The sequence below is a fragment of the Lepidochelys kempii genome, chromosome 6, assembly GCF_965140285.1.
Source record: "Lepidochelys kempii isolate rLepKem1 chromosome 6, rLepKem1.hap1, whole genome shotgun sequence".
Taxonomy (NCBI): domain Eukaryota; kingdom Metazoa; phylum Chordata; order Testudines; family Cheloniidae; genus Lepidochelys; species Lepidochelys kempii.
Genome location: NC_136385.1, coordinates 124592262 through 124617232, shown reverse-complemented (window position 1 = coordinate 124617232; position 24971 = coordinate 124592262). Strand labels below are relative to the sequence as shown.

The 24971-nt window shown below is 43.6% G+C and overlaps 1 protein-coding gene across 10 annotated transcripts in view; it reads left to right on the top strand.

The window, feature by feature from the left end:
* KTN1 (kinectin 1) overlaps positions 1-23240 on the top strand; it is a 111819-nt gene extending 88579 nt beyond the window's left edge. For 3 of the 10 annotated variants that reach the window (XM_073350030.2, XM_073350028.2, XM_073350027.2), the window contains 14 exons: positions 128-165; positions 2378-2468; positions 4561-4647; positions 6493-6582; positions 7886-7966; positions 9231-9320; positions 9403-9495; positions 10891-10962; positions 11491-11574; positions 11775-11858; positions 13886-13969; positions 16660-16752; positions 21227-21350; positions 22748-23240. In XM_073350030.2, coding sequence (XP_073206131.1) covers positions 128-165; positions 2378-2468; positions 4561-4647; positions 6493-6582; positions 7886-7966; positions 9231-9320; positions 9403-9495; positions 10891-10962; positions 11491-11574; positions 11775-11858; positions 13886-13969; positions 16660-16752; positions 21227-21350; positions 22748-22752 — 1116 coding nt within the window. In that variant the 3' untranslated portion in view covers positions 22753-23240. The remainder of the gene's footprint in view (positions 1-127; positions 166-2377; positions 2469-4560; positions 4648-6492; positions 6583-7885; positions 7967-9230; positions 9321-9402; positions 9496-10890; positions 10963-11490; positions 11575-11774; positions 11859-13885; positions 13970-16659; positions 16753-21226; positions 21351-22747) is intronic. The other 7 variants (XM_073350036.2, XM_073350033.2, XM_073350035.2 and 4 more) reach the window with 4 other exon arrangements.
* Positions 23241-24971: the final 1731 nt, after the last annotated feature.

Below are 24971 nucleotides of genomic sequence, written 5' to 3'. Positions count from 1 at the left end.
GGACAGGAGACAGCTAATGTTGCTGCTTGATCTGGCGGGGAGTGCTGGTGAGCAAAGCAAGGCACCTCCTCGACAGCACTCCCAGCTACTGTTCATCTGGTTTAATGCATTTCTGATCTGTTTGTAGGCGTCTCTGGCTGTCCGAAGCGAGGAGCTGCTGCAAGTGTAAGTATTGCTCTTAGTTGTTTTTTAATACATGTGACTTCCATTACTGCACTGAAAACTTGTACCTAATACAAACCAAATGGTTTTGAAAAGCCTCAGGCATGCAAGTGAGAAATGAGCGTAATAAGTTAGGTGTCTGGTAAATTGGAGCTTCACAGATGTAACTCTGAATTGCAGTCGCTAGCTCAGGTGTTCTGCAAACCCTGAATCTCTCCTATTCTACGTTGAGGGCACAGTGGAAGCAAGCCATTTCTGAGTGTTTAAATTTAAATATGCTCAAGGCTAATGGGCTAGCCTTTCTCTTTTAGTGGCTGAGATGAAAATTCATTTAAGGTTCCAAGCAAAGTGAATTTTTAGATCTTTGCTTCCCAGTGAATTCTTGTGCATGTCATGAAATTGCCTGGATGGCCTAAATATCATCTTGAGGAGAAGCTCAGGAATTACAAGCTGGAAGTGAAGCATCCCGAAAGAATTGTGTTAAAGGTTATGAGGTGCTTGTTTACAGTGTGTGTAATGGTCTCTTGCTCTCATTCTCATGCATTAAAATGTGTCACTTTTTTTTTCTCTGGTTTACAATCACTTAAATACTGCTAAATACCTCACATTGGGTTCTATGGACCCAGGCAGACATGCCCCCTACTCCAGAGAGCCTGCAATCTAAAATAGACAAGAAGTAAAACATCCCTTGCGGAAGGGGAGGAAGTAGATAACTAAGGGTGAGCTGTTGGAAATGATTTCTGGAAGAAATGGGTTTTGAGGAGTGATTTGAAGAAAGGAGTCTGGCAGGCAATGAGAGAGAGACAGTCTGATTTAGGGCTTGGGAGGGAACGGCGGAAGAAACTAAAATGAGCAGTAAGGCAAAAGCATTGGGAGCAAGAGGAGGAGTAAGAAGGAGTAGAAAGCTGGCTAGATTGTCAGGCTCAACGGGTAGTGATCAATGGCTCCATGTCTAGTTGGCAGCTGGTATCAAGTGGAGTGCCCCAAGGGTCAGTCCTGGGGCCGGTTTTGTTCACTATCTTCACTAATGATCTGGAGGATGGTGTGGACTGCACCCTCAGCAAGTTTGCAGATGACACTAAACTGGGAGGAGAGGTAGATACGCTGAGGGTAGGGATAGGATACAGAGGGACCTAGACAAATGGGAGGATTGGGCCAAAAGAAATCTGATGAAGCTCAACAAGGATAAGTGCAGAGTCCTGCACTTAGGACGGAAGAATCGCATGCAGTGCTACAGACTAGGGACCGAATGGCTAGGCAGCAGTTCTCGTCCACTGTAACCCCTAGGTCCTTTTCTGCAGAAGCTGGATATGAGTCAACAGTGTGCCCTTGTTGCCAAGAAGGCCAATGGCATTTTGGGCTGTATAAGTAGGGGCATTGCCAGCAGATCGAGGGATGTGATCGTTCCCCTCTATTCGACATTGGTGAGGCCTCATGTGGAGTCCTGTGTCCAGTTTTGGGCCCCACGCTACAAGAAGGATGTGAAAAAATTGGAAAACATCCAGTGGAGGGCAACAAAAATGATTAGGGGACTGGAACACATGAGTTATGAGGAGAGGCTGAGGGAACTGGCATTGTTTAGTCTGCAGAAGAGAAGAATGAGGGGGGATTTGATAGCTGCTTTCAACTACCTGAAAGGGGGTTCCAAAGAGGATAGATCTAGACTGTTCTCAGTGGTAGCAGATGACAGAACAAGGAGTAATGGTCTCAAGTTGCAGTGGAGGAGATTTAGGTTGGATGTTAGGAAAAACTTTTTCACTAGGAGGGTGGTGAAACACTGGAATGCGTTACCTAGGGAGGTGGTGGAACCTCCTTCCTTGGAGGTTTTTAAGGTCAGGCTTGACAAAGCCCTGGCTGGGATGATTTAGTTGGGGATTGGTCCTGCTTTGAGCAGGGGGTTGGAGTAGATGACTTCCTGAGGTCCCTTCCAACCCTGATATTCTATGATTCAATAATTCAAAGATGTAACGGCACAATTATGCAAGACCTTTCAGATGAGGACTACATGTTTGAAATCGTGTTCTTGTTCAATGAGTAGTGCATGATGGTGACTCTGTGCAAGATGAGTGGATCTCTCCAGAATTGCCCTGTTTTGCATGCAGGCTACATTAATCCGCCTTCGCTACAAGCCAAGTGGGAGAAGGAGAAAATGTCAATATTTCCCTCTGAGTATCTTGCATGTGAAGATTTGTGACTGACTGTTCTGCTAATTCAGTATTGCAGGGAAAGAGACCGAAATCACCGGTCTCCGAAATGAGCTAGGCTCCCTGAAAGATGCTGTTGAGCAACACAGGAAAAAGAACAATGTAAGTGAATTCTTCAAAAACTTGAGGGGTATTTCTGTGTGCACAAAACTAAACAGTGCCCAATATTCTGCTGCCATGAGAACAACCTCTATTCTATAGCCCTGTACCAGGGTGTGTGCTCACTTTGTTTCTCCCTTGGGAACAGCTACCCAAAGAATCCCTTAGTTTGCCGAACACTTGAGTTTTGCTATTTAATTCTTTGTACATTCTCTTAACCATGGGGGAAGGTGAAATTGCTGGAGAACAAGATCTAATGGCATTCTCATAAACTTAAATTTCACATGGTTAACCGCAATGTCAAACTTAGACTGTCGCTGGGGAAAATTGGGGCATGAGGGGAAGACTGTTGCCTTTATCTGATTTGTGTGTTAGACAGCACAGAAAAATAATACCTTCATGACTCAAATCTGACTTCCCCCACTTCTAAAAGTGTCTAATTCCAATTCTCACAGTGAAAGGTGATGGGCAGCAAGTGTTCCTTCTACTGCAGCTTTGTCAGTGCTCCGGTTATCACCTGATGGGTGAAACAAAGTGATGCTTGCACTCATCTCTTCTCATGCATTAACCTACAGCATTGCTTCCACAACATGCGTAATCTGTACCAGGCTGGAGAACAGGAGTCCGGAGCCCATGCTGGCATGGGAGAAGGATGTTATGGGTGTCTTAATAGGAAAAAATGAATATATAAACATTGACAAATCCAACAGATCAAACTTTATTTATAAAGCAAAACAGCGTGTAAGAATCTCTAAAGCACATGAGTCAAGAAAATTCTGGCTGCCTGATGTAGAGGGGATGCCTGTAATACAAGAAAATGCTAAGAAGAGCACTTGCTCGCTTGTCTATGGTGAGCAACAACATAGCTTCAAAGCAAAACCAGAAATGGTGGGGAGTTGACCAATGACCACATGTTCTCAAAGAATAGTCAGCATGGAAAAGTAAATTGATCTTGTCTCTTGTATACCTGGCTCATGTTCTGTGGAATGCCAAGTGTACGTGCCCCCTTCACTATACACGCAACTCCAGTTAAAGCTAATGGGAGACCACACCTTTAGGTTCACTCCACTCCACAATTTATCTGGGACGTGCTTGCTCTTCTGTAACAACTACATTGCTGTTGGGATATTCAGGCGACAGAAGTGGCGACGCAGAAATGTTGAATGTATGTTTGGATTTCAAGCTTTTTGTTTAGTAACTAAAAATGCAGCAGTCTAATCAGTAGTTTGCTAAGGACTTACTGTTAGTTTTGAAGGCTGGAAAAGGCAAGTTCCCAAGGAGCAGCAGTCTTCCCAACCCAGCAACCCTTTCCAGATAATGGAGGTGCAATATTTTATCTTCAAACCGAGTTAACTAGTTACCTCGGGCTCCAAACTGTGAAATATGATCCGTCTTGCGGAGAACATGTGTGACGACCTTGCCAAGAAAGAAGTAGGAGCACAGCAAATTACTGTGTCATTCACGGGCAGATTGGGAATGTGCTCATCACTCTGGCAAAACTCCCAAATTAAAAGGGGTGGGTTAAAAATGAAGCTGGGGTCTCTTTTTAATCCATATAGTGAGGATGAGTTTTGTATAATAATGCAAATCAAGGCCCTGATCCCATGCTTGGGTGCAAGGATCTACTGGAGGGGATCCTATTGCAGGATTGGGACTTAAACATATACACTTCCATGTGTATTTAGATTCATTCTAAATTATGCAGCTCCACGTGCCTAAACTCTGTTTTGTAATCTGTGGTTTGGTGTCTGTGTTCCTCACTTCTGAGTACTTTCCTCTTTCTTCTCACAAGTGCAGTCAAAGTGCAGGGTGGTTAGCCCAGTACTAATATGCTTGTAGTACAATAACTGGGACAATTCTGACTACATGGGTGGGTGTATGTGTGGGAAATTGGTGTTTTTCTTTCTTCATTCAAACTCTTAAACATCACACTTGTTTTTGCTAGTGTGCGTCATCTTATTCAGCAAAATCATCTTGCAGTAACCAGCATTTAAATGCAAATGACTGAGTGTAATGCAAAATAGACCTCTGAAGTAAAAGCAGACACAGTTTGAATATTGGATGAACTGAAATCGTTCTTTCTAAAAATGATTAGGACCTTCGGGAGAAAAACTGGAAAGCAATGGAAGCATTGGCATCAACTGAAAAATTGCTGCAGGACAAAGTGAACAAGACTGCCAAGGTTGTAATGTTAACTGGTAGAAACAATGCATTAAGCTAGAAACAAATCTGCAGCTGGTTTTTTAATTCCAATTGAAGCATTTAACTTTTACTGCAATTTAAATAGTCTGTTCTGAATGAGCTTTCATATACTTTCACCTCTGCTTCTACCTGTCGTCTTAAATTACTTTTATTTTTCTTAATTTGTGGGCATGCTGATTTGTTTTTGTTTGCATAATTGTTAATCATTATCCTTGTGGTGAACTGTCAAAAGGCAGACCCTATCACTTACCTCTGAACTGCTTTCAGTGGTCAGTGGCCTTTCTCTTTGGGGTCAGGCAGAATAAGCTTATTGCTGAATGAATAGGAATGATTGGATTATTTTAAAAAACCTCGATAAAAATCATGCCCCCCAATTTAGTGGGAAATTCTTATTCCTGAAAGCATGGGGAGCTCAAACTCCCACTGAAACACATGTTCAGCGTGAAATCACGGAATTGTGAATGGGTTGTTCTGAAAGGAAACTTGGACTGAAATTCCTGAAATGTCAAAACAGTAGAAGTGTTGCTGCTTTAATAATAGCAGCAACAAAAGGGGGGTGTGGAGGGAGGGTCAGCTAGCCAGAGGAAGGAGGAAATTGGTCTGAATCTCCAAAGATGTTTTAAAAGAAAGCTGCATGTTCTTAGCTCAGCCCAGCATTTTGAGGAATAGGCTTATGTAGCTGCTTCTTGCTACCTTTAATTGCTCTTTCTTAATCTGAAGATTTTTGATGAAACTGGCATTTGCTTCTTTCGGTAAAGCCTATATTGCTGAAAGCTAACATTAAATTTAACTGCATAGCTTCACGGCCTCGTGTCTCTCCCATCTGTCTCTAACACTGGATCCCAAATTACTAAGGCTGCAGATGTCACTTTCAGCTGAGTAATTGCAGAGTAGGAGGCTCAGAAATGTATATGTCAAATTAAAAAAAAAAAAATTGTATTTAGTGAGGAATGCTTCCCTTGAGCACAGTTGGTACAACTTTCCTTGTTTCAGAATAAATCCAAACATCCTGAATAAAGAGAAGTGTGTTAACTGACTGGCAAAAAGTCCATACAAACGCATCTATTACAAATACGGTAACTAAACATTTCATAGGTGGTCCTGTTTAACATTAAGGAGCCCAAAAATAATACTGTGTTTTTGTCATGGGGCTCATATTGCCACAAATTGTAAAACACACCCAAAAAAGGCAAAGGAAACGTATAGAATCTCACCCAGCTCTAGTAATAAGTTTCCATTTCATCCAGGGTTCTGAGAGAGAGGGCGGCAGGGAGGAGTGACCTGTTAAGTATAGTAAAATAAAAATCTAGAAAAGATAACATTACTTTCTTGACCTGGTTCACATGTGCATTAACACGGTTTCCTCTGTCTTTAAGTATAAATTAGGGGTGATTAAAAAAAAAAAAAGATAAAGTTGATCCAAACCAATGTGGATTCTTTCTACATTCCAATTTCTAATGTTTTACTATTAAAATATCACTTAATTTTTATTACTGATTTGAAGCGTCTACATAATCTGAGGATGCGTTTTCTCTGTACAGTGTAGTCCATGTTCTGACAGGGTGACTGAGCGATCCTATAAAATTCCATAGGAATGCTTTAGATCAGAGCAGAATGTTATGCAAATAAAAAGAAACAATGTGAAGGCCAAGTTCTGAAACTGAATTGCTTCAGAAAAATATTGGCCATATTTGAAATAATGGAGCCTACGTTAGTCTAAAACGAAGCCCTGGCTTAGATGTGCCATTTTAGGCCTAGAAAAGGATATTGCCATGTCTATGAAATTGATTACTTGCTTCATGAGACCCATTCTCTCTCACTGCAGGAAAGGCAGCAATACTTGGAGACTGCAGAGATGGAAACTAGAGAATTGCTGCAGAAACTGTTTCCCAAGGTGTCTCTTCCTTCCAACTTGGTAAGATAAGCTAGTCTGTGTATTCCATTGCATCTAACCTGTCATACTCTTTATCTACCCTGCCAGCTGGTAACATGTGTGCTCACAGCAAGTCTCTGCACAAAAAAAAAAAAGGTTGGATTACTGTTGCCTCATGCTGCCTCCCCAGGATCTGTTTCAGCCATCTGTTACGTCTTGACATGTGCCAAGATTGCAAACTTTTTAGGGCCGGTACTTGTCTACTGCCTAGCACAGTGGGCCTCAATATCTGACTGGAGTCTTTTTAGGCTCTGCTACAATATAAATAGTTGCTGGCCTGACTTCCCACATTGGGCTGGGCACTCCCATCATCTTCCACTAACCGACTTTTTTTAGGCTGTTTCTAAAGTAGTTTTATAACCAGCGAAGAAACTGGTTTGAATCCAGAATGTCTTCAAAAGTACGAAAAAGTAGTGTGCTTGATTCTGAGAGTCAACCTCAATGCGTTGAGAGGGAGAGGAATTGAGCTACAAAGCCTGAGGCTCTATTTTTTGTTTTAAAATCTTGGGAGTATTTAAAATAAACACTTAACACAGAGAGGGGCTGACTTTCTACTGTGCTGGAAAGTGCTCGACCCCTGCTTTGCCCTAGGCCCCAACCACACTCCACCCCTTCCCCCAAAGCGCCACCCTGCCTCTTCCACTCCCTGCTCCCTGCCTCTTTCCACCTCGTTCTGTACCCTCCCCTGAGTGCACAAGGCCCTGAACAACTGATCGCGGTGGGCGGGAGGCCCTGGGAGGGAGGGGGAGGTGCTGATTGGTGGGGCTGCGGGCGCAGGGGAGGTGCTGATTGGTGGGGCTGCGGGCGCGGGGGAGGTACCCAGCACCCACCGTTTTTCTCCACTGGGTGTTCCAGCCCCGGAGCACCAACGGCGTTGGCACCTATGCTCTTACATAGCCACCTTCCTGGCGAGGTCTTTGCGCCAACGTGGCAACAGCCAATTTCATGTACAAGTACCAGAGTGGTAGCCGTGTTAGTCTGTATCTGCAAAAACAACTAACATCCTAGCATCTACAGATGACGTAAATACACAAGTTTTTAGTCTCTACCCCTTTGGAAACTACCATTTTGAAAAGTGTCCCTCCCTCTGGGACTCTGTCAGGTTTGTTTAAGGGCACAAAACTGACTATGCAGCTCCTTCGGATAGGAGGTATGCATTAGATTCCCATTCACTGAGAGTTGAAAATCCACACCATAATTTCAGGTAGGAAACGTTTCTAAAATAAGCTCCCTGTCCAGATTTTAAATTGTGGATGGTTTTAATTGCATACATTTTTCCTAACAGAGTTACAGTGAATGGATGCATGGGTTTGAAAAGATGGCAAGAGAATATTTACGAGAGTCCTCAGGGTCAGAGGAGGTTAAGGTCAGTACAAATAGTATATGCTACCCTTTGTGTAGCACAGATCTTCTGTTTAAACTTGTGAATTGCTTATGAGGTTCAAATCAGATAACAGGCTGCATAAAAATTGACATCCATAATGATATTAACAAACCATCTATAATGAAGGGATCGGAGCAGTTTTTAAAAAGGCAAATAAAATCTTGCGAAATTGTGAGAGCGACACTATGTAATGGTGTAAAAAGAACTGGTGGGTCTTTTGAGAATTTGCCCATGCGGATTCCATTATTGGAGTATATGTGCGAGATTCTTTTGGTCATTGGTGTCTGTTTGGGCTGCACCTGCACCCTAGGTCTCCTCGTACCCCACTCACCTGAATGTGTGATGGGTGGAGTGGGCCCTACTGTCCCTCATTTCCTTCTTACCCCCTGTGAACCCCAGCAGTGTCCGCCTGTTTTTCTGGGCTACTGTTAATTAGTGCAGTCGTCTGGACCCCGTATAGATGAATGAGTTGAGTGACAATTGGGTCCTTTATGCCCTGGCGTGGGGGTGTGTGAGAAGATCTAGGGTGTAGGTGCGGCCCCAATGGACACTGCTGGCCAAAAGAATCTGATTTCACATATGGGACATGTGGAATCTGTGTGGACAGCAAGCCTTGGAGGGTCACATTTACTGAAAAGCAGGTTTAACCATTCTTTAATGGCTTCCAGTTAAACTTCCCCTCCCCTCTCCACTGCTCCTGCAGTGTCATGACATTACTAAGCATTGAGTGTCTGTCGGTTATATGCTGAAATACAGCACCAGCTGTTACTCGTCCGAAAACTGGTCACGTTTATAGCTCTTGATTAACTTAAGTCAGACATCTACAAAACACTTCATTATAACCCAGTGTAATGGAACACTTTATGCAGCATGCAGTTGCATGCTGCTAAAACCAGTATTTGTTCTTATGCCTGGCACAGCATTTCCAGACTCCAGGGTGGATTAAAAACCCTTCCATTAGATCTGAACTGTTTGAGCACGTGAGGCTGACCTCTTGTTTTCAATAGCACCACAATCATTTATCATTACAAAGGTTAAAGTCCCATAGGAAGAACCTTAGTTGAATGTTGTACCTGATGTCATTTGAAGGTTTTCCTTTCCATGCTGTTGCGGAATAAAGTCCTGCAAATGTGTATAACACAGGGCTTGATAGTTACATTAAGATGATTAATCATAGAACATAAATCTGTGTCAACTGATGTAAAATCTGTGGGATTTCTCTCCACCCCTCCACCCCACCCCATAGGCTGTGGAGCAGAAGCTGAAGGAGGCTGAGGAAATGCATATAATGTTACAGCTGGAGTGTGAGAAGTACAAGGCAGTCCTTGCAGAGACGGTAGGGAGCCATGTCACTTCCACCCAATGACACGCAAACTGTCAGTCTTCCTATCATGAAATTAACTAAAATTCTGTGTTAGGAGGGGATTTTACAAAGACTACAGAGGAGTGTGGAAGAGGAGGAGAGCAACTGGAAAATAAAAATTGAAGAGTCGCAGAAGGAACTTAGACAGGTATTTATAAAGATCTGTCTCCTGAGCCTTTTTTCATTTCTTCTGGGTATTTTGTGCGTGGTTCAGACTAACACTAGAATATTTTGCAAACCTCATTTGTTAGGTGGCTTCCTAACCGCTGTTTATATGCAACATTAAATCAATCGGTAATCAATGTAGTAAAATACCCAGCATCTCTCACTGTAACGTCAAGGGCTTGCCTTGACGCGTTGTGATGCTGTGTGTAAGATCATCCTTGCTTTGGAGAGAGACCTCTACACACTTAAGGCATTACAAAGTGCCTTAGATTTATGGGGCAGTTCCTTACAGTAGTAAGAACAAACAAAGAAAATAAATATTGTTGTCTTTTATCCCAAAGGAACTCAAATTATTTTACGAAGTCCATGTACAACTGTAGTGAACTCCCTTTTTCCACTGCTGCTGCGATGCAGCTATTTCTGTGGTGGCCGCTGTTCAACAGTGTACAGAAACCTGGCATAGCAGATAGGACAGGAAGTTGAGAATGCTGTATCTAACGAACTCCAAGTGTCCCACTGACATGCCCTAGGCTCTGAATTCTTCTGCCCCAGTAAATCACTGTCCACACTTTTCAGTCTTCCGTTTTCACACTGTCAATTCGGATTATGCATACAGTGATCCATCAGTGCATACAGAGCCGGGTGGTTGTGTCAAAGGTTAGCTACAGTTGATTCATAACCATTTCTCTGAAGCTGTTAAAACAGGACTGAAAAATCAGCTGCAAGCTTCCTTCCTTTCAAAAAGGATCCCTTTATAGCATGAGCAGCAGAAAGGAGGCTTGTAACTCTTATCCGCTTCCTTCCCTAGCCCAGAATTAAAACAGGTCAAACCAATTTTTCAAAAAAATTCTTTCTAAACTACTTCTAGGCTGAGAATTTGAAACCCAGGGTATCAACCTGAAGCAAATGTGTATAGCTGAATTATAAACCTCTTGGTTAAGAGATTTGTAACAGGCTGACATGTCTTTAACTATAGATGCACTACCATCTGCTGTCATAATACAGATTTTTAATATAGCGAAATCTGCTGGGTTTAGCTATCAATAGTTTATGAATGGACACCATCTTCCCTATCAAGCAAACATGAAGGACATTTGCCTTAGTATGAATAATAGAGGGCTGGTTTAGCACTTGTCTAATGAGTCCTTTGTTTGGGATCGAAATATCTCAGACAGAGGATTTCTTGTATTGTGATAGGGAGGGTGGGGCGGTCGGTATGTGAGAGAGTGGGAGGGGAGGCCCCTTAACATACCCAAGACTTGGACGGTTTTACAAAATGTTTACTGCACCAAGATTCTGTTTTTAAACGAATTACTGTGGCTCCGATAGATCTATGGTAACCTTTAAATTGTGTATTCATCTGTATTGAAAACTGCAGATGCGCTCTTCAGTTGGTTCATTGGAGCACGAAATAGAGAGATTAAAGGAAGAAATCAAAGAAGCTGAAACTGTACGTTTAAATATTTCATCCCTTTTGAAGCTTTCCATTCAATAACATCTTAAGTCACTACTTACATTTGAAACCTTTTTGGGAACTGTTTCATGCAAGTAGAGCAGATTTGTATTGCTGATTAAGCTGCATTGCAGATTCAACTCTAAAAACCTTGTGGTGAAGATCTTGAAAAAGTGGGTGCCTGAAGTCTGGCTCCTAAGGCTAGGTTTAGGCGCCTCCATAAATGGCTGGATTTCCCTAAGTGTTCAAGTTAGTGGGAGCCAATGGATGCTCACCACTTGTGGAAATGAGGCCTCCTATGGAGTCTCCTAACTCTAGTCTTGAGAGCCGAACTCCAGGCAAACACTTTTTAGAAGGTTTGTGTTCAAAGTTCAAATAAATCTGAATTTAAATGGCCAACCTGTGCCAGCTGCAAGGTTTGAGAAGATAAATAATTATTTTATATTCAACAGTAATGTTTACGAAAACAATAACAATGAAAGGAAACCATCAGAAACTATGTTAACTCTGTTTTTCTGTTTCTAGCTTAAAAAAGAGAGAGAACATTTGGAAAGCGAACTAGAAAAGGCAGAAATAGAGCGATCCACTTACGTTTCAGAAGTCAGAGAGGTAAACATAACTGAGAAAACAACATTCCTTTTTCTTTTCTGTGGTAATAAGTCAATTGGCATAATGATAGAACCCTTAACTATCAGAGTTGAGGACATGGTGCTTGTGACTTTTGGGTAGATGGACACATTAATAACGGAGCAGAAGACAAACAGGCATCCTAAGGAGACAAATCCTAAAAACTCTAAACTTCATTTCAGCTCAAAGATCTGTTGACTGAATTGCAGAAAAAACTTGATGATTCATATTCTGAAGCAGTAAGACAAAATGAAGAGTTAAATTTGGTAAGAAACGTGTTCTCCAGTGGGCTCAAATTATGCTTATATGGAGAAACCATTCCAAATCCTGTCTGTCTGCTAACCTCTTCAGCTTGGTGTTTTTGTCCATTGCAATATCATTTTTGTAGTATGACTTTTACAGTTTGTCTTTCTCTGCTCCTAACTATAGCATGACTGGTTCTTTAGAAAAGTCTTAAGCCTTAAGATTTTCATACTTCAGTGAGCTTTTTCAGGATCGGTGTTTCATGTAATTTAGACAAACAAGTGTAGCTGCATGTAGGAGACTTTTGAATTACCAAAAACGTGTGTGCGCCAATCAACTTAACATAGAAAACCACCTTGGGCTTTCTTCCAAAGATATCTAGAACACAAACACTACACATAAACACGAAGGAGAAGAATACGGAGCACCCACCATAATTTGAGTTGTGAAAGTACAGAGGGAAGAACTCTGTGCATACACAAATCGGCCCAAACTTCTCTGGTTTGTTCCTATTGCTCAGTCACTTATTGTTGCTCTGAAATAGCTGAGTGGGTACTGGCATATAAATGTGTACCAGGCTGCATTTTGATTTTGAACACGGACAGATAACTAATGCTGCCACTGGTAGGTTTTTCAAAGTGGAGCTGGATGAACCCAGGTCTGGCCTGCTGCTCCATATACATATTTTCCAGTGTGAAGGTTAATCTAACTCCGATACCTCCCCGCTCCTAGTCTCCATGCCCGTTTTGAGTGTTAGCTAGGATGGTAAACCCAGCATTAATTTCCCCAAGCTGGATTGCAGTATCATGCTGACCAGCCTTAACAGATGCAAAACTGGTCTGGGTTAAGCCTTCTTTAGGTTTGGGTTTTTTAAACTTCTTGAGATAAGTAGTTCTAGAAGCGAAGTGAGGCTGTTGGTAGCATGCAGACACTCTTCCAGCTCTCAGCTGTTACCTCCCCATGCTGGTGTCACCACTCTGAATACTCTGGGAGGTTTCTGATTACCTGGTTTTACATGTGTAGTGCCCTCTCTGTTTGGGTTTACCTTCCAATCCTGGCTTGTAAGAACCACATTGACAACTGCAACCTCCTCCCTGGAGAGCAAAAATTTACTTTATTACTGTGCAAACTGCCTAATGTCCGAAGGAAACAGACCTTAAAAAGTGAACATTGCCTTTGCTTAAAGAAATGCACATCTTAACAGGGCTGTTATAAACACTGCGGGATTCACAGTCACGGTTCTGCCTGTCTGACCGTTTGAATATCGCCGGCAAAGTTCACCCCTTGGTCTACAGCTGCGACCATTTAAAAATCCCAGCTTCTTAGCAAGGTAGCCAAACTACTACAGACCAAAGCTGCTGTCTTGGTGAAGTCTGTAGGGGGCGTTATCATCCCGTCACTCTCCCTGCTGCATGTTCACGTGCAATGAGGTAGCAAACGGACTGTACTTCTCGCGTACAAAATGTACAGGAATATTCTCCTGTTTGGATGGGTTTGCAGCAGATGAGTTTGAGGAAGAGACGGTGAAATTCACAAGAATTCTGCATTTGGAGGACCCTTACTGTTCTTTGTAATCCCCTGCTAGTTCCCAGGAAGAGTGAGCGAACATGCCTGTAACCTGACATACACAATCTGCAGTATATTGCACAGCCTATTTTAGTAGAGAGGCGACGGTTTGCTCTGAGCTAGTAATATATTGTGGCAATCTCCTCAACTCTGGATGTTTGCTGTGAACTAAGTCAAACGTCAGCCTTTTTTGGTATGAACTTTTCTTACTGGCAGTGTCGCTTAAAGTTGAAACCATGGGCAGTTGTCACACCGACTCTAACCCCGTCTCTGTAGTCTGTAGCGTGTGTTGCTTGCATTTAACTTTACAGATTCAATCTCTTCCTTGGCTCTCCTTGTAAATCTTGTAACACATGTTGACTAATCCCCTGTGTGTAGTAATTGTTAGTCATTTTTTTTTCCTTCTGCAATCAACGATGCACTGGATTAATCCAAGAAGGATACTAATTAAAAAAGAGCCTCACTCTTTTTTTCTATTTTACAGCTGAAAACACAGTTAAATGATACGCTAGCAAAACTTAAAATTGATCAAAGTGAGAGGCAGAAAGTAGCTGGCGACTTGCCTAAGGTAAGGGGAGCTATTTAATAGATGCAGATTAAGGTATTATAAAAGCTTGACTTTTTTTTTCTTTTTTTTTTTTTAACCAGGCACTAATAACATCTGTAGTTCTGTTGTGCTAAAATACAAGCTGACTATAAAATTTTGAACTGAATGTTTGTGGAGTGGGATTGTAAATTCTAGGGCCCAAATTCTGATTTCCAGACAGCGGTACTGTATATGGCGTTGGAGAGCGGACGCACTATTTGACTAAGATACATATCTGCTTACTTGAGAATAGAACAGGGTCAGAAGGAAACTACTGAAAAACTGTATAGCCAGTGATTGCTCTGCTTCAAACTGTGTTCTGTTCGTTAGAGTTCATGCTGATGTAAATGTAATAGATATGCACTTAACAGTAAGCATTTGCAGTAGTGAGTTAAACAGGCATGCATATACAGCGTGTATCACTGGAATAGACCCTATAATGTTACAAGATGTAGAAAACAAAAATATCTGCATGAGATCAGTGATTCTTTACCAGCAATTGTTGCAACATGTGTTTTGCAGTGGGGATAACCTAAGATGGGTGAGAAACGCAGGTGTTGCTAATCAATATATAAATTGATCTCACATCGAGGGGATCAATACTTGGATTTGGAGAAGCTTCGCTTGGTGCACTTTATGCCACCTTTCTGTCACTCTCAGTCCTGGGGCTGGCTGGTTGTTTGCTTTAGATTGTGTTGGTGTATAACTTCTCCACAGAGGTTGTTGCAAAGGCCTGGGATTACTGGAGCGCAGTGCCCTCCAACCGCCCCACTGTCGCTCCTGTTCAGCTTGGAGGATGAGATGGGGGTGCATGAGGCCGGTTGTGTCACTCTTCCATGCCAAGGGAACGTTTAGCTTCTCATTTAGGGCAGCTTTAATGCCCTTCTATGCTGTGGGAGAAGTGCAACAGCAAGAGTATACTAGCATAGGGCAGGTTCTAGCCCTTATTTCCCAAGCCCACACGGATATAACACTTTTGCTCTTCTTGTTCTGCTGAAGAAGCTTTTCCAGTTGTAAGGCCAGTCTTTTAATCCTGGGAAGTTTCATATGACACTTCAGTGTGTTCCACTGACATCCTGATGTAAAGAACAGCTCTTATCGGTAACATTTAAAGGTGTGTGTGTGTGTGTGTTCTCTCTACCGCTACTCTGAGGGTTGTAGATGATGATTTGGATTACTGTAGCCGTAGGAGCGCTAGCCTTGCACCAGGATCCCTCTGTGTTAAGTACTGTACCAACAGAACAAAGATGGTCCCTGCCCCAAAGAGCTTACAATTTCAGACGAGACAATAGGTGGGCACAGACAGATGGGAGAGTTCAAGGTATCAATGAGACTGTGTAGGTGAGCATGGACGGCAGTGGTTTCGGCACCAGAGCCGAACGGTTAGGTTTTTTGTAGGCATCATGGAAAAAGTGAGTTCTAAGGAGGGTTTGAAAGACCCTGATGAGGTAGCTTTGCAGATGGTTTATGGGGAAGCTTCTCCTAAGAGTAAGGAGCAGTGTGGGCGAAAGCACAAAGGTGCTTGTTTGTAAATTTAACAAGTGGGTGATGGAGGCTGGGGTCAACATCTTGATAGTGAATGATAGGCCTTGAAAATGAAGACGAGTAGCTTAGATTTGCTGTGATAGAGAAGGTAGAACCAGTGGAGGGGTGCAAAGAGAGGGGTCATATGGTCAAAATGACTGGCTAGGAAAATGATCTTTGCAGCAGCATTCAGAATGGACTGCGTTTGTCAAGGTCGCAGAGAAGCATGTTGCGGTAATCGAGATGAGAGTCTGGATGGTAGTTTTTGCTGAGTGGATAGACAGGAAAGGCCGTTATCTTAGTGACGTTATGCAGAAAAAATCAGCAAGATTTAGACCTTGCCAGGATAGGAGAACTTGGAGGTCCTAGTTGAAGATGACTTCCAGGTTGTGAGTCTGAGTGACAGGGAGGATGGTGGTGGTGTTCCAGTGATTGAGAGGAGAAAGCAGGGAGGCCTTGGTGGGGAAGACTGAAAGCTCTGAGCTTCAGCTAATGGCCAGATATCCACGAGGAGATATCAGACACACCAGGCTTTTAGTTTGGACAGATGAAGACGTCTTTAGTAGAGGTAGGTCTGCAAGCCAGCGTTGTTGGTAGGGTGGACATTGCAATAGGAGAGAGGGGCAAAAGACTACAGCAGCTCTGCTTTCTGGGTGCAGGGATACGTTAAAAAGATATCAGTGGCCTTATTTAACACTTGCTAAGATGCAAGAATACCAAAGCAAGTGATGGCGCGGTAACCATAATGTATGGTCTGACTGCGGTGGTTAATTCTCACAGTAATGGCAATAAAGCCATGCCATCCTAGAGGATTTTTATTGTATTCTGCATAAATGGCAGATACATGAATTGGGTTTCCAATGCTTATTCAAGTTAGTTTAATGTGAAAGACTATCTGTTGTTCAACTTTTTTCCTAAGCTTGACACAATTGCCCACTAGCATAACTTTCACATGTAGCCAGCCTGACATGCAAAATACCTGATTGTAAGAAGACGCATCAATCTCAGTGAATGGCGTGGTCCCCTGAGCGAACATGGCATAAAACAGATTTTCTCCAGAACACTTGTTTCCTGTGTGTCTAACATTAGGAGTTAAACAGGCGGTTTGCTTTCCATCCTTTAATTGCTGCCTCTGTTTTTCCCTACAGGCCCAAGAGTCACTGGCATCTCTTGAGAGAGAAATAGGAAAAGCTGCCGGGGATGCCAACGTTATTGAGAACAGCGATGGTTCCTCAGAGCCAGTGAGTCTGTCTCCAGGGCCAATTCAGGGCTTATGCAAAGTGTTAACTCTGAGAAATGAGCTGTAGCTGCAGAACATACAATAGTCCACTGGCCCTGAAATTGGGTCAGGAGATTTTCCTAGCATAGAAAAATGTCAGAAGTGCTTCCTCCTTGAGCTGTGTCCTCTCAATGCTCAGGATCACAAGGGTGTTTACACTTGGGCTCGGCTGGTATTTGCACCATGACCCCCTTATCTTTCAAGTTCACCTTTTGGGGGTGGGGCTGGAGGGTTGACTTATGAGCCAGGGTTTTCAAAATGGAAATAAAATTGGCTTGGTTCTTCGGGTGCAGGCAGGGGGGGAAGAGTTTTAACAGCGCTTCTCCCTCATTAACGAACACTTAAAAATGATCTTCCTGTAACTACATAAGCTTCAAACATTCAGCATTTGATGGCACTCTGAAGCATGTAATTCCACATGGAGACTGGCACCTTGTCCTGCCTCAGTATTGCAACACGCATGCTTAACCCCTTCAGTCAGAGCCATATGAACCATGGGGAAGAGCGCATCAGCCCACTGAAAGTGTCTTAGTCCCTCTTTAGCCAATGCCGTGCCACTGGGAGCATGATGACCCTGGTCCAGCGTGGCAGCAGAATCTCGTTGGTCTGCATTTCAGTAAGCAGTGATCCTGAGAATCCCTTTGCCTGCAGTGTGGTGGCTTTCTGGAGCGTGGGTCCATTTTGCGATTCTCGTCCGCGATAGCAGTACATTGAAAGGTTACAGCTGAAATACTTTGTTGGCTACAGAGTTGGACAACCAACATCAAGCTGTGAATGTCCGTGAAGGCCTGACTTGGCTAAACATCTTGGATGCCTAACGTGAGCCCAAATGTACCATGGTTGTGCATGCAAATTGGGCTAAAGAGCTTAACCATGTCAGGGGACTTCAGACTTCTCAGTAGCTACATTATGTCGAAGGGTGGAAGAAATGTCATACTTGGAGGGAGGGAGCTGCAGATGTTGATGGGAGAAGCAATTTCAGTTGACTCCATTTTGCTACTGAAGGTAAAAGTGACTTCAGAAACCTCATGGAGCAGAGTTCTCTACAGAGCACTAGAGAAGAATCCTTGCTCTGCAGTTATTAGATGCAATGAATGCCAGAGTAGAAAGCAATCAGTCATTGACACTGCTTGGCTCTTGCATCACAAGCTACAGAGCCTGCAGCCAAAGACACATCCGGTCCCATGAAGCTATTTAAGGTTCAGGACTGGGAAGTTCCCTTGTGATACAGAGAGTTTGCAAACATACAGAGATGTCAAGCAAACAAGTCAGGAGATTGTCATGTTCCACGCAGAGGCCATAACTGCCAGTTCCACTGAGGCAGGATCGTCTTTGCTCTGCAAGTTCTGAATTATGGTTACTTAACTAAAAAGGAAACTACACCGGAACCATTGCACATTTAAACTCATTGCTTCATTGTTGTAACACATGGCTCACTTTGAGGCATCTTTGAAGCCATCCCTGAGCACTAGGGCCATGCCAGGTCTGAATTCACAGATAGGACCTGTGTGAGTTCTAATAGTGCACAGACATCTGGACACTTTCTTACCTAGTGAATACACTGATTTGAAAGCACAGTTGCAGTCTTACCCATTTCTAATCTCTGAATCCTAACCTAAAACCCTACCTCAGCGCCAACTACTTGAAGTGTCCTGTGTAGTCTGTGACGGAAAGTAAGCACTGGGCTTGCTGTCTGCCTGGACAGGAAGATGAGAGCTGCAGACACACGTAGGATGGGAGTTTTCTGTGGCTCCTTTTCCAACATCTTTTTATCGGAGGGCTTTTTAGAGAGTGTACAAGGGTCAAATACTGCTTCCTCCCCTCCAGGGAGAGCTGAGTGCAGGGGAGTTGGTGGTGGCAGGCTATGGGAAGCTTGCAGCGAGGGAGTGGTCAGCACGGATTCCCCCCTCTTCACCAGCTGCGGAGGAGAGAATGATGGTGGATGCGCCAGTCAGAATCTTTTCTTCCTGGTGGTGGAGAATTGAGTGGCGGGAGGGCATAGCAGCAAGAGTATTGCAACCCTGAAATTGTAACTGTGGCAGTGTTGGGTTGAGCCCAAGTCTAAGTGGGGGAGCTGGGATTTGGTCCCAAGAGGTCTGAATAATACAAGAGTTATAGCTGGTCCCTCTTAGTGAAACTAAATTATACAATGAATATGAAAGGAAGAGAAGCAGACAGAATAAGAGTGAGAGAGAAGAGCTCTCCACTGGAGGAGAAGAGGTGTAAGAGCCAATTAAAAACAGCATTTACCTATTACCATAAGAGAGGAACAGTCCCAGTTGTTCATTATTGTGTAATCCATATGTTGTGCTCTCGTATGCAGCTGTCAGTTAATTCTGTGGCTCATTAATTTGCTAGACTTAAAGTCAAACTTGCAATCATACTTATTTATCCATGTTAAACACTTGAGATAATGCTGAGGTTCAACATACATAGATTTTAATTGTCTGATCCCTTATAGTGGCTACTTTATTTAATATAGATTCCCAGTTATTTTTACAGTAGAGAAACATGTTTGCAGATCTTACTGTGCAAACGTAGCCCTCACACATTCTTACCAACCTACGTGTCTTAGACTAGCTGGGACACCAAGACAGTGCTGGGAGGCTTGATTTTAGTGTCCTTCGCTGATTTTTGATGCATCCAGCCATAATCTTAGCCCAATGGGATACGTATTTTTTTTTTCCCGTGATCACTTTCCGCCTTTTAAGATGACTTATGTTTTGGACAAACCATTTACTAAAGCTGTATATTTTAAGATGTGATTTTTACAAAAACCTTGCTCTTCAGTAGATTATCTAGTGGTGGTTGAACTAGTTCTGATACCATAGGATGAGGATCTCTTGGAAACCACATCTTAATATTCAACACCTCTAAAAGTGGTTCTGTCTGAATCTGTAATTGTAATTTTTCCATAACTATTATGGTGGGTTTTTCAGAAGTACTAAGCATTGGTCTAACTCTGTCCCCACTGAAGTCAATGGCAAAATTGCTAATGATTTGGTCAGAGCAGAGTTAAGCGAATGCTGAACACTTTTGAAAATTTCACTCAAAGTGCCTTTCTCTGTTCCAGCTGAGGATTAGAATAATTTCATTCACTGAGGTCAGGTTTTTTTAACTTGTGGATACTTGCAAATGAAAGCTCCTCCAGCGTCTTCCAGAGTTTACTGAGCTGAGTGAAAATAGTAACATCTCAAGTTTTTTGTATGATGGGCTTATGTGGAATCGTCTGGTGAAAGGAATAAATATTTGCAGTCTAAATAGGGGTTTATATCGTGTTTGGTTCTAGTTTTGCCTGAGCAAGTTTGTCTTCTGGAATCCAGGATAAATGGATAGTGAAGTTCAAAAACCAAGGGCATGTAATCTATTTATGCAAAATATGAATTTTGGATAAATAAGTAGTGCGGACTCTATTTTGAGTGCATCAGGAGAGTGACCTCTTTCTCGATCTTGCTAGATTTTATAGTCCTCTCTTCCAGCTGTCTGAGAACCTTATTCACTTTATATCCAATTATTTTAAAATGTGGTGAGTGCAGAGAAGTAAACCAAATGGAATCAAAGTCAGTCCATAGATTCTACCCAGGGCTGGAGTAAGAAACCACCCATGGAGGCAGAAGGAGTGTGAGAGCAGCTAGCCAGCAGGCTTTCAGAGCCAGAATCGGAGTGCTCTCTCTTCCATCAGTGACTAATCTGAGAGGCTAATAATAGGCCAGCTTTCTGCTCTTGGGACTAGACCTGTGCGCCATCTCCAGCAAATAGGAGCTGGAGCTTTGTGCCCCAGGGTATGACCACCATTATATGCTGTTAATAACAAGATCCATATGGAAACCCAACTCTTTATAAAATGCATTGGTGCCTTGTATGCCAGCTTGTGGGGAAGGGCAGGGAGACATCACCTAATGTAAACTAGAAAACCATTTCCTCTGCCCCTCCCACCCATCCCTAGGGGCACGTCAATGAGAAATACACATGTACATCACTCCTCCAAGCTGCCAGTTCAGTCCTTCTGGACACAGTTGGGTACAGACTGACTTGCCTCACTCGAGGTAGCTGCTATCATCATTCTGTCATATTGCTGCATTCTGTCTCCCCTGGCTAACCATGCTGTCTCAGCCCCCAATAAACATGTCTCATGGGGTGCGTCCTGTACTCTGATCAGATATTCAGTCAGACCTCCCGGTTATTTGGTGCTAAGCTGCCAACAGTCAGACACTGACGAACCGTGGCTACCCCACTGCAAGTATAAGTCCCGAATCAACGGACCCTTCGCTTTCTCCAGTGTTCTGTGTGGAGAGACCCCTATTGTCAGAGTTGCACGGTGTATACCAATGTATAAGAAGGCCTCATTTTGGATTGAGAATCTAGTTCTGGTCTCTCAGTAATTCACTTGTAAATGAGCTATTAATGATTCTTTTTTTTTCCCCCTCCTGTTTCAGGAATTGACTGAAAAAAGACTAAACCTGGCAGTGAGTCTATGCCAGGATGTAGGACACCTCAAGAAGTTGGTTGTGTCAATAAGTCAAATGCTCTCAAAGGGAAAAGAACACTATCAACTAGTAGGTAGGAAATGGATTCTTTAGTTGTAACCAGGGGTATGTCTACACTGCAGTAAGACACCCACAGCCGGCCCATGTCAGCTGAATCAGGCTCGTGGGCTCGGGCTGTGGGGCTATAAAACTGCAATGTAGCTGTCCGGGCTGGGGCTAGAGCCCGAACTGTGGCACTCCACCATGGGGGAGGGTCTGGGCGTCTACGCTGCAGTTTTATAGGCCCACAGCCCGAGCCCCACGACCCTGATTAGCTGACGTGGGCCGGCTGTGGGTGTCTTAACCTGGGTATGTCTACACTGCAATATCTGTCTCAGATAAGCGTTCTCTAACTTCATGACAGGTGGGTTTTAACAAGTATGGCATCGGTTAAGTCTGATGTTTTAGAGAGATTCTGTCAAAAGCTTCTAAGGGGGTACCAGACCTGTTCTTACTCCTTTCTTGATCCCTCCTCCATTCAGCCTTCTCGGATCTCAGCCTTTCCTGCTCCTCTTTCTAGGCTTGAGAGCTCACTGGCTGGTTGTGATGTGACAATCAAACTTCTTTTTTTCTTTGACAGATGATTATCTCTTCCACACAGCAGTCTTGTTTGCTTCCATAGTGTCTGCGGCAGTGCAAAAGATCATACACACTGATGTATCTTTGGAATGGGTATAAAAATAAGCGAGTGAGATTTTACTGAGCGTGCAGTGGAAGTATGGAATAGTCACTGTGATATGAAATAGCAGTTTCAGGCTGGGAGCATAGTGACACCTGTTTGTGTTGTTGGGTTTGCATGCTTTAATTCAAAGCTACCTTTTAAAAACCAGGGGCCTTTCATAGCTGACCACCTAGTGGACAAGGTTGGACAAGCCTGAGGTGTTGGAACCTTCTTACAGAACCCATCAGACTTGAGACAGCTAAAAGTTAGAGAGATGGAGGACTGTGAAGGCCGCAGGCTGAATGGAAAAAACTACTATATAGCAGACTAAACAGAGTTTGAGGTTCAGTCGATAAGAATTAGGCATTCGTTTTTAGGTCGTGAACACGGGGAAGGTTCAGTGAAGTTAGTGTCTGAGCTGTCCCACCCTTGTATTTAGAACAGGTACTTTCTTCTTCCTCCTCTTAGCGTCCATGGTTTTATCTCAATGGCTTCTGTCTTCTGAGGGGTCAGGAAACTCCAGTTTCTCCAAAGCTGCTTTGTACCTTGGGTAACGAGGCATTATAAACAATAGATCACTTTTTGCTATCATCCTCCCAACCTATTGGGCTTTGGCCTCTGTACTGTCCTGGAGTTCACTACCGAGGTGACCACTAGCCCGGTCTTCGGGATGACCTGCTCAACTAATGTTTGCTGTACATGAATTTCTTTGAGCAGTGATTCTTTGTAAACTCCTTGGCTTAAGTGGATTTTTTTTCTTTCTCTTGCAGAATGAAGTCACAGGGGAATCATTAATTTGAGGATAGCAGAAGGCATTGTATTATATTTTGCCAAATTAAAGCCTTATTTATGTTTTCACCCTTTCTACTTCGTCAAACACTGAACAGAGTTTTGTCTTTTCTAATTCTTGTTAGACTACTGATTTAAAGAAGAAAAACTCTGTAGACACCTCCAGAATTTAGTTTTATAATAAAAATTGTTTGGATAATTAGACCTCTACATTCCTGGAGATATGGTAAATGTATAATCTTTTATCTTTTATTTTGCTCAGTAAAACTTGTTCAGAAAAATCCAGCGGGGAAATGACGACAATGGAATAAATATAACATTTTAATACTGATGTTGTACACTGTTTTACTTAGATACATTTTGGGAGTAGCTGCCTCTGACTTCAGCCTCAAGTAAACACTCCTTTTTTGGTTGCTAATGTAATCGGTTTTTGTAATGGTGTCAGCAATTAAAGGGATGCTTATTATTCAGAAAGTGCATCTGTTTTTATTGACTTATTGGCATTGCCAGGAAAGTTCCATGCCTTCCTCCCTGGAGGAATAGCACCAGGCTATATTGAGTGCTGGTGGTGGTCTGTCTCTGGTACAAGGCCCAGACTGCTCCCTTCAGAGGTCTCCTCCAAATAGACAATACAACACAAACTGGGAGACTTTATGAATAGAGCCCTGCAAATCTGCAAGTATCTGCTTTATATCCGCAGATATCCGTGGACCATTTCTGCAGATAACAGTGCGGATGTGGATACAAATGTTGTATCCGTGCAGGCCTCTGAGGATAAGAGCTGGGTGGGCAGCTGTGAGGAACCCCGGCATGGATCCTCCACCTGCCCTGGTTGGGAGGTCTGGGGGGGCAGGGACACTGGGCAGGGGGCAGCTTGGGCCACATGCCCAGGGCAGGTGGAGGGTCCACCGTGGCTCCCCATAGCTGTCAGTGTGGCTCTCTCCAACCTGGCTCCGGCAGCCTGACCAGGGTAAGAGCTGGGTGGGCAGTTGTGGGGAGCCGCAGCAGACCCTCCACCTGCCCTGGCTGGGGGACCTGGGCAGCTCCACAGGTCTCCCCATTCCCTCCAGCCAGGCCAGCGTGGAGCCCAGCCAGGGAGCTTGGGGGAGCCATGGCAGACTCACAGGACTCTACTTATGAAGGTTTTTTTCTCTGATGGTCTTGGGGGAAAAAGATGCTGTTTTTAAAAATTCTTATCTCTGTTCATAAGAACATAAAAACGGCCATACTGGGTCAGACCAAAGGTCCATCTAGCCCAGTATCCTGTCATCTGACAGTGGCCAATGCCAGGTGCCCAAGAGGGAATGAACAGAACAGGTAACCATCAAGTGATCCATCCCCTGTCACCCATTACCAATTTCTGGCGAACAGAGGCTAGGGACACCATCCCTGCCCAGCCTGGCTAATATCCATTGATGGACCTATCCTCCATGAATTTATCTAGTTCTTTTTTAAACCCTGTTACAGTCTTGGCTTTCTCAACATCCTCTGGCAAGGAGTTCCACAGGTTGACTGTGCGTTGTGTGAAGAAATACTTCCTTTTATTTGTTTTAAACCTGCTGCCTATTGGGGTTAGTCATTCACTTAAAAGCAAAGTTGCAGGAAAATAGCATGGGATGAATTTGGGGGGCGGGGAGGGAGCCTACCAGAGAATTTGACACGGTCTATTTCACAGAACTCTGTAAATGTTCTGTTCAGATGGATTGTGTTCATTGGCAACGTTGGCTTAAAATGTGTAATTAACAGTCTCTTGATGGTAAAGTTCTTGGTCAGTGTCTACACAAGCTTGCTGCCCCTTCCCCTTGAACTCTTGCACTGGGAGTGACTGAAGTGATTTCAACAAAGTGGCCACCTGGAGCGCTAAGTTCAAATGTTCGTTGTGATGTAAAGTTCAATATCGCTTCCGTTCGTTCATGGCGACGTGCTTCGAACTCTCAGGTTCTGTCTGCGCTGCAGCTGGGGGTGTCATTTCCAGCGCGGGTAGGCAAACTCATGTTGCAGTGGACGTAGCGGCGGTGGCCCGCCCTGCCCCCCTGGTTCTGAGCTCTGGCTGCTGGCCTGAGCTGCTGCCAGTGCCTCGGTGTCCATGCTGCTGTTTTCAGCAAGCTAGCAGGAGTCTCTCTTTCCCCGGGCTGGGAATCGAACCCCCCTGCTGCAGCCACACCCCCCAGCTGCTGGCCTGAGCATGGCATGCAAGTTCCCCTA